Raw genomic sequence first — 9,498 nt, 5'->3', positions numbered from 1 at the left:
AAGGCGGAGGTTGCAGTGAGCTGAGGCCGCACCATTGCCCTCCAGTTTGGGCAACAAGAACCAAACTCCATCTCAAAAAAAAAAAAAAAAAAAAAAAAAAAATTGCTGGGCGTAGTGGCATACACCAATATCCTGGGAGGCTCAGCTGGGAGAATTGCTTGAGCACTGGAGTCTGAGGCTCTAGAGAGCTGTGACGGCACCACTGTACGCCAGCCTGGGTGGCAAAGCAAGACAGTCTCAAAAAAAAGGCAAAGGAATTCTTTTCAAACGTATCAGTATTTATAGATCTTTTTGCAGATACCTGTCAGCAGAAGATGGGGTGAGCATTTGGGATCGGTGTGTATGTGAATACTGCGTTTTGGAACTGGAAAAGGAAGTGGAGCAGAGAGGACATAGAGACAGTCTCACTCTTCAGTTTATAGGGTTTTATTACTGAGAATTGTTCTCTCGGTGTCTGTTCATTTCATGTCTCTCCCCATATATTAACAAATGTTTTCCCAGTGTCCACATGTGTGGGGTACACCCATTTAACTGGCACCCCAAATGAAAGAGAAACCCTGAAGGTTCTAACCACACTATCAGTCTACTCGTTTTCAGCTTTAAGCCTCTGATGCTACTCAGAACCACCACGACTTGAACCAGTGAACAGGGTTCTGTGAGCAGGAATTCTCTCACTTTTTACTGGTATCCTCCTTGGCAAACATTTCAGGTCATAGTCCCCCCCCCCCCCCCCCCGCCAAATCGATTACCACTCTGTTTATTGTCTTCAAAACATGAGATTAAATCTCTCATCCATGCCTGTCGCTTTGTTCTCATGTTGCTATGATTTTACATCCTTAAAAAATTCCTTTACTGTTGTTTCACTAGAGTCTGAGAGAAAAGAGGCAGAACATGGGTGGCCAGTTAGTTATGTTAAACTAGAAGTCCTGATACTTGAGAAAACAAATCAGACAAAGTATATTTTTCCCTGAGTTTTTATTTTTTAAATTTTTATGTAAAATTATCTTTTTCTTTTAAAAGAGGTGTGATTTAGGATAGCTTTTCTAATTTAACTCTGCTTCCGTTGTTTTCCATTAGTATAGTATTCACAGATAAGGCAACTTTCTTTTTCAGTTCTTGTCGACTTTTACCCGGGCCTTCTCCGCCTCTTTCCTTTTCCTTGGCGTCCCTCTGCCGCTCACTTCTAATTCCACTCTGCCAGTTTCTCCTTATTGTGGGCCATTCTCCTGGAAGTGGTTCTTGGCTCAGTTTGAAAAACACCCAGGTGCTACATTGCTTCAGCACTTTAAATCTTAACACAGACTGCGGCTATTGGATTGGGCAAAACTGCTTTTTAGCATTGCTTTCATCTTGTCCTGTTGTACTTCCAATGCATGCTTCTTGGCTGTGCTCAGGCTTTCCTGTGATCAGAGTGGGTCACATTTCTCTTGCTTCCCTTTGCTTTCTCCTGCACACAAGCTAAGACCATGGAGGTCTTATAACTCGTACTGCTTTGTCTTTACTCTTTTGTATCTTGAAGTCCATGAAGATATCTTGTCACCTGGTTTTATGTAAATGTTTGTGGGTTTTTGGTTTTGTCCTCTAGTCACTTTTTTTATGTTTATGTGTACATTCAGAAAAATTAAAAAACTTTGCCATCATCTTCCTAGAATCCTCCCTTAACTTCTTTGTGGAAAAATTTAAAAATATGTTCCATGGCTATTAATCCTGTATTCTTTGAAGCTAGGGCACCTCTGTTCCTTTAGTCTCAAATGGAATATTTTCAGTTTCAATAGCACTTTGCCTCTTTGAATAACTTATAAAATTCTTATGTTTGATTTATTTTCACTATAATTTGCCCTCGATACCTAAATGTTATTTTTTTTCTACTTTTCTTATTGAATAGCATTTATTTATTGGGTATATAAGCAATATTATTTGAATAAATCATCTTCTTGAAGCGGGAGTAGCAGAACCAAAACTAATTTAGCTGATATGTATTAAACTTACACAGATAGAATGTTCTGTTAGGAGCAGGTGATACAGCAATGTAATAGTTATAGATATTGGCCATATTTTTTTATTTATGAATTCAATTAGATAGTAAAAAGTCATAGGGAAAAGGAAATTATTTGGATATACTCTTTAAGATTAAACAAGTGTATGAGCAAGGCACTGTTAGGTTCTAAAGATATAATGGTTTGCAGGACACATTTATTATATTTCTTAGTGTGTTGTGAGGGGACAGCTGAGTAAAACAGGCAATTACCCTGTTTGTTTATTTATTGGAAATGCATCATAAGGGTAAATGCAGGAGTGGCCAGCTTTTTACAGGAAGGAAAAGGGAGGAAAAAGGATGTGGTTCATATTTTGGAGAATAGAGAATCCCCTTTTGATTTTTTTTCAGTGCAACTGCAAATTTTTAAAAACTTGGATAATTTAGTTTATTCTCTCCAGAATAATCTCATATTTTATTGTTTCATTTGACCCACTGGAGAGCAATTTTGCATTTTGCTTTTCTTGATAACAGTTCCAACTGAGGTTGAACCAAGTGACTCCATCAGAAATTTAGATTACGAAATTGAAAAGGAGCTGAGGAGAAGATTACAACATAAATTTTTGTTTTTGTTTTTTGCTTCATATAATAAGTTTACCTCACATACTTAGGGAAAGAAAACATCTGTGTGTATGTGTGTGTATCAACAAGTTAACTGCAGATTTACACAGTATCTAAAATGGAACTGGGCTAAAGTTAATATTTTTCTTTCTAGATCCCATACAGTGGTCCACAGACCAAGTCCTGCATTGGGTGGTTTGGGTAATGAAGGAATTCAGCATGACCGATATAGACCTCACCACACTCAACATTTCGGGGAGAGAATTATGTAGTCTCAACCAAGAAGATTTTTTTCAGCGGGTTCCTCGGGGAGAAATTCTCTGGAGTCATCTGGAACTTCTCCGAAAATGTATGAAATTACAGTTATTTCTTTACATTGTAATTTAAGCTGAATTTTATTTCCTTATAACTTTGTTTTCATCTTAATTGTTTATTGATAATGATAAGTAATAAGCAGTAATAATTAACATTTATTTACTGTATAATGCTATGCTGAAAGCTCTATATGTTATCTCATTTAATTCCTATAGTAATACCACAAATCATTACTTTGCTTATTTTTTAGATAGGAAAGTGAGGCTTTGAGAGCCCCACAAAGTCACAGCTAGGAAGTGGCAGAGCCAGGATTCAAGCCCAGGCTAACATTAGAATCCAAGTTCTTAAATCAGGTGCTGTGCCCTACACTCAGCCCTCTTCATATATTCTATTTGTTGCCTTCTCTTTGATCAGCTCTTACATTTACTGCTCATCTAGAAACTGAAGAGATCATTTGTTTACAGGTGGCTTCCTTCCCATTCTCTTCATTATTGATGAGATTAAATCTTTGTTCAAGTCTTTATAATTAACTGAATAGGGTCTTAAGAGGGAAGGAAGTGTATGCAACCACCTTTTTGAATTGGAAGCCACCGGTTGTAAGTTTTTCCACTTACAACTTACAAGGCTTCAGACATTAATATGATTCAGTGACCATATAAAGAAATTGGACCAGCAATTTGGGAGAATGAGACAGGCAGATCACTTGAGGTTAGAAGTTCGAGACCAGCCTGGCCAGCATGGTGAAACCCCGTCTCCACTAAAAATACGAAAAAATAGCTGGGCAAGTTGCTGTGTGCCTGTAGTCCCACCTACTTGGGAGGTTGAGGCGAGAGGATAGCCTGAACCTGAAAGGCGGAGGTTGCAGTGAGCTGAGGCCGCACCACTACACTCCAGCAAGGGTGACAGAGCAGGAGTCCCAATTGGAAAAAAAACAGAGAAATTTGGAAACTACTTGGCTGTCCAAGAAAACAAGGCACAAATATAAATTACTTTTGCTTGAATATTAAGCCATCTTATATTTCAGTGACTGTTAAGACACCGAATCAAGCAACCCATTCCTTGACAGTTTTGCGTATCAGAAATGCTAGCCGGACCCACATATTTTTCAGAACACATGAATACAACAAACTCTTGACTTTGCTTTTGTATCAGTTATGGATGAAAATGTTAATGATAGCATTTTGTTCTATTATATATCCAGTAACGGGAGAGCTCTGGTGGAGGGATTTTCCACCTTAATTCAATGCTTGCAGTTTTCACTCAAGGTGCTTTCTCTGGCCGGGTGCAGTGGCTCACTCCTGTCACCCCAGCACTTTGGGAGTCTGGGGCGGCTGGATCACTTGAGGTCAGGAGTTGAAAGTGCTTTCTCTGCTGGTGAATAAGAAATGAGCTCTGGAGAGAGGCATTTCCTCATTGTTTATAATTTTATTCTTGTAAAGATTCGCTCAGATTTTAAGTATCTATGATACTAAAAGACTTAGTACATTCATTGTATTTGCAGCATTTATTTCCAGTGTCTGTTCTTATTAGATAAATAAGTTGAATGTCCTGGTTGAAGCTTTGTCATTGGTTTCACAGATTTCCTTCCATGCAGAGGTTTTGAAATGAATAAGGTAAATTCTGAATTGTGAAACATGTGAGTCATGTTTATTGAAACACTTTCTTGTAAGAAATCTCAACACAACAAGGATAGTGCATAGATGATAGTTTCATTTTTCCCAAATCCACGTTTTTTCCAGTCTCTCCCAGGTCAGCTCTTTGTTGTGGCTGTCTCTTTCTACTTCTCTTATTGCGTCTCAAACTTTAAAGTTCATTCATAGGTTTTTCCTAGAACAGAAGTCAAAGGTGTCTTGTGTATCTTTCCATTTCCATGCAGTTGAACGAGTCTTCTTCAGAAAAGCTCTGCTCTGGAACCATTGCTTTGTCTTTTAAAGCAACAAAGTGCCACAGCCTAGATGAGTGTCTCACGGAATTTCTTGGTGATCCAGCCATGGTTCTTCACTCTGCCCGGGCAGGGAAATCCCATCTGGCTTGGAAATGTAGTGCTCAGTTCGGAATTGAGAGATGGACAGGATGATGTGTAAGGGTATTTCTAACAGACTTTCTAGAATTCACAAGTCTCACTTCTCAGAACAGGGTTTTTTGAGTGCAATGCAGTACTCTGGTCCCTTCTGTAGGAGAAGTCTGCAGCCTCTCTGTGAAGGCACTGATTCTGGGACAGAACCCAGCCTCTGTTATCCATCCTCAGTGATCTTTCAAGAAGCGGCAGTACTGAAGAGGTAGAGCTCCTTCTTCAGATATTTGTATTAGATTATTCACCTGAGCGGCCACCTGCCTGCAGTCCCCCCTCTGCTGAAACTTCAAGTCCTACTATACGTGGGAGATAATTAGGAAATGTTCCAGTACTACCAGTTCCATGATGTCCTTCTCGGTGTGAATCTCTGTCTTCTGTCACCCAAGGCAAAGGAAGTTCTCAGTTTGCTAAGGGTTTTGTTTAGGAAAAATAATTGTTTTATTCCCATAGTGTCTAATGTTTCTTCATAAAATGGCTCCATATCCCCCAGGGCTTTGCCTCTCAAGACTGCTTCCTTTGTGCCTAGCAAGGATTTGGGAGTTTTAGGGAGGAATATGATATTCAGAGTGCCTGTACTCTGAAGAGATTGGTCTTGGACCAGTCTTTCAAAAACTTTTTTCCCCCCCTGTGGTCTGCCTTCTATCTTGAGAGCTTCCAGGAAACAAACCAAACTCCAATCTGAGAATTCGGACTTAGAAGGTGATTTTACAAGTTGATTACGCCTGTGCTGTGTGATGGTGACGCTTTCGTTTGCCTCTTTTGAGGCTAAGTTCCTTTAGTCTTCAAATGAAACGGTTCCTCTTTGAGGAACTTTTATAAAATTCTGAGGAAAATTTACTACAAACATAAGGTACGTATTTTTTTTTTTTATCAAGAGAGACCACAGTTCTGGAGGAGAATGCTCAGAACTAGGAGTCTGGATAAAACAGTGAGGTGGTCAGTTGACTGGAACAGTAACTGTTTTGTGCACTGTGCTTCTTAAAAATGTGTTTCTTTAATCCTCACAATAACCTCACGAGGCGATAAGTATAGGTGTCTAATTTAAACATGAGGAAGTTAATGTTGAAAGAGGTTGATAATTTTACCGAAGTCATGTAGTCAGTCAGAGCTAAGAACTGAATCCAGATCTGTCTGAAGCCAGTCCCATGTAATTGCTTTAAGTCCTCAGTCTTCGGACCCTCAAAGCTCCCATCTGATAGGATTCAGACCTCTTTTTACTTCCCCAACCTTTTCCAGCTCTGCATGTCTGGAACTGGGTCCTGGCAAGGCACCCTTAGCAGAGTCTTCTTGGGAGCCCAGGCCTCAGTACCCAGAATGATTGCTGGAGGGTATAGTTTCAATTTTAAGAGAGAGGCATGCAATTTATGATGGGCACAAAGTAGGCTGAAGTAATAGAGACTGGGATGTGCAATTCTTTGAGAGGTAAAGAATAACATTTAAATGGGGAATAGTGACAGATAAGTAATGAATGGTTCTGTAAAGGCTTATCTTAGGACCTTTTATAATATTTTTATTTGGGGAGCTATATTTTTAGATGTGAAATTATTTAGTTTAATTGAGACATTCAGGACCGCTACAATTGTGTTCAAAATTTACTATCTTTAAGGAGAAGCATTATAAAGCTTAAGCAGCTTTAGTCAAAAGTGGATGTTACAACAGATAATGGGAAGGAGGCCTTTTTGGTGGAGATCCATATCTAAATAATTTCATTTTGGTGTATATTTTATCTTTGATATGATCTTGAAGATTTCCATATTTTTACATGGTTTTATAAAGATTTCTTTTTTTTTTTTTTTTTGAGGCGGAGTCTCGCTCTGTCGCCCAGACTGGAGTGCAGTGGCCAGATCTCAGCTCACTGCAAGCTCCGCCTCCTGGGTTTATGCCATTCTCCTGCCTCAGCCTCCCGAGTAGCTGGGACTACAGGCGCCCGCCACCTCGCCCGGCTAGTTTTTGTAGTTTTAGTAGAGACGGGGTTTCACCGTGTTAGCCAGGATGGTCTCGATCTCCTGACCTCGTGATCCACCCATCTCGGCCTCCCAAAGTGCTGGGATTACAGGCTTGAGCCACTGCGCCCGGCCCTATACAGATTGCGATACAAATATTTACATTTAGAAAACCATAGTTCTCTGCAGAACTTTACTGAACACTGAAAGACATTGGAGCTTTTCCCTGTTACTTCTCTTAAAGGTATCTTTTCCTTTTAAAGTGACTATCAAATATTTTTAAGGTTTTTATGCTAGTAAATTTCAGTTCAGTGTTTTGGTTTCAATTGTGGAGTTCTTTTTTAACAGAATGTTTATTAAGTTGGGTTTTACTGGATTGGGGTTTTTGGTTTTAAATTTTTAAAAATTGTGTTTTTTCCAGATGTATTGGCAAGTCAAGAACAACAGATGAATGAAATAGTTACAATTGATCAACGTGAGTATTCATATCTATATTTGCCCTTTTATTGAAGAAATGTTTATTTGATACTGCAAGGTAGTAAAAAGGAAAATTATTTAAAAATTTTTTTTCCCACACACAAAATATCTTTTGTTCTGTGGAATGAGAGCTTGACACAAGTACTTCATAAGATCCACTCATGTCGTGTTTTTAAATGATACGATTAACATAACAGCTTGCTTTGTATCTGAGTTCACTAAAATTTGTTAGGACATCATTTGTTTCATCTTTACTGACTGTTAATTACCAAGTTGTAAGAACAATTCTAACTACATTCATACCTGACAGAACTTTCATGTCTGATAATAACTGGATATTGGGTGGCATCCAGTTAAAATATCAGTATAACTTGGATACAGCAAAGAAAATATTCAAGTGTCCAAAACAAACTTGAGGAGTTACACTGGGTTTGAAATGAAGAAAAAAGGCAAGTGAAAATAGGAAAACAAATAGTTTTCATTTGGTGGGAGTTGCAATCAAAGTATACATTTGTATACATTCTAATTGATCATCTGTCCCATGTGGCATTTTCCAAGGTTTTAAGAGTCTACCAGGCCATACCCTTCACTGCCTTCACTACTTTTGCTCTGCTTTTCCCCTTTCTTTTCTCTCAGTTTGCATTCAGCTTTATTCTTTACGTTTGGTTCATCCATACTGGGTACTGTGCATGCTAGTCTAGAAGAGTCTCTTCGTTTCTCTTAGTATCAGTCTCCATTTTCATGTCATATTTTCCAACTTTTACCTCACATTGCATTTTCTCTTGGCATGTTTGGGTTTGGGTACCACTACAGTTGCTATCTCTTAAACATCTTTCATTAGAACATTACTGTCTAGTTTGAGAATCCTTTTAAGCCTGCTGAGCTCTTTGGGGGCATTTTTTCCCCCCTTTTCAGCAGACATCTTTCTTTTCCCCTTACACCATAAGCTTTTAGCCATGTTTTACCTGAGATACGAACACGTCACAAGATCATCCCAACCGGCTAAAATTTTTAATGAGGAATTTGAGATACACAAAGAAAGTGTAACTAACACCTATGTACATATAAGAAATAACATTTTATATACTAAGTTTACCTGTTGTAGATTTCATTTTCCTCTCTCCTACCAGAGAATTGACTATCTTGAATTTTATGTTTATTACTGTCTGCATATTTTATATTTTTACCAACTATGTAACCATAAACACTGTGTAGCATTATTTTGCACGTTTAAATATTTTCTGTAAAATAATACATTATACATATTCTTTTATAACTTATCATTTGAGAATTACCCATGTTGATACTTGCAGCTGTTTCATTCATTTTCACTGCTGTATAGTATTTTTTAAATGCTGTGAACATCATTGAGTGAATATTTGTAAGAACATGTGTGAGATGTTTGTGTTATAGGGTTTTTTTTTTTTTTGAAAAAAAAAAGTCCAAAAGAATACATGAAGTTTATTTTTATATAAGTAATTATAATTCAAAAATATACTCTATAGTAATACAAATACGTGCAACAAAACTATGGTATAAAGAAAGAAATGAGTTAATAGATTGAGATTCAGGATGGCGATTACTTCAGATGAACTAGAAATAATCTGCATCTAATTATAGGGCACTTTCACTATCCTTTTGCCCTGTCTCATTAGTGGATGTAGTATGTTTTATTTGACTAGTTTCTTTTGAATCCCTTTGCCAATATGCTACTTAATATTCTGCTGGTTAGGCAAAATGAAAATCTTTTTATTTACCAGGATTGTTAAGTTCACTTGTACTTACAGATACAATTGATAAAATCATCCTCTCTTCTGTATTGATTTTATATAGTCTTTCATTATGTAGTTTATTTACTTAATCTTTATATTTAGGAAGCTTTTTATTTTTATTCAAAAATTTACTTTTATATACATAATTATATGAAGCCAAAGCTTTTTTGTTTCTCATTATCTATTGATACCCTATTATGAACAATAAGGAAATTAGCTATTCACCAATTCTTTCCCCTCTTCTTCCTTTCCCGTGCCATCTTATTTTGTTAAAAATTTCCTGTAGATTAAAATCATAAGGAATTAAAACATTTATTCTAC

General features: G+C 37.5%; 1 protein-coding gene and 1 pseudogene across 2 annotated transcripts in view; one reads left to right on the top strand and one right to left on the bottom strand.

Annotated features, from left to right (window-relative positions):
• The window catches only part of GABPA (GA binding protein transcription factor, alpha subunit 60kDa), a 42,784-nt gene that overhangs the window by 20,366 nt on the left and 12,920 nt on the right, over nt 1-9,498 (top strand). For both annotated transcript variants that reach the window (XM_011926516.1, XM_011926515.1), the window contains exons 6-7: nt 2,751-2,945; nt 7,350-7,403. In XM_011926516.1, the coding sequence (XP_011781906.1) occupies nt 2,751-2,945; nt 7,350-7,403 (249 nt within the window). The remainder of the gene's footprint in view (nt 1-2,750; nt 2,946-7,349; nt 7,404-9,498) is intronic.
• On the bottom strand, nt 7,975-8,363 carry LOC105500820 (annotated as a pseudogene).

Source organism: Colobus angolensis, unplaced genomic scaffold, assembly GCF_000951035.1.
Source record: "Colobus angolensis palliatus isolate OR3802 unplaced genomic scaffold, Cang.pa_1.0 Scaffold69, whole genome shotgun sequence".
NCBI lineage: Eukaryota > Metazoa > Chordata > Mammalia > Primates > Cercopithecidae > Colobus > Colobus angolensis.
Note: the sequence above shows the minus strand (reverse complement) of the source record. Positions and strands in the feature narration are given on the sequence as shown.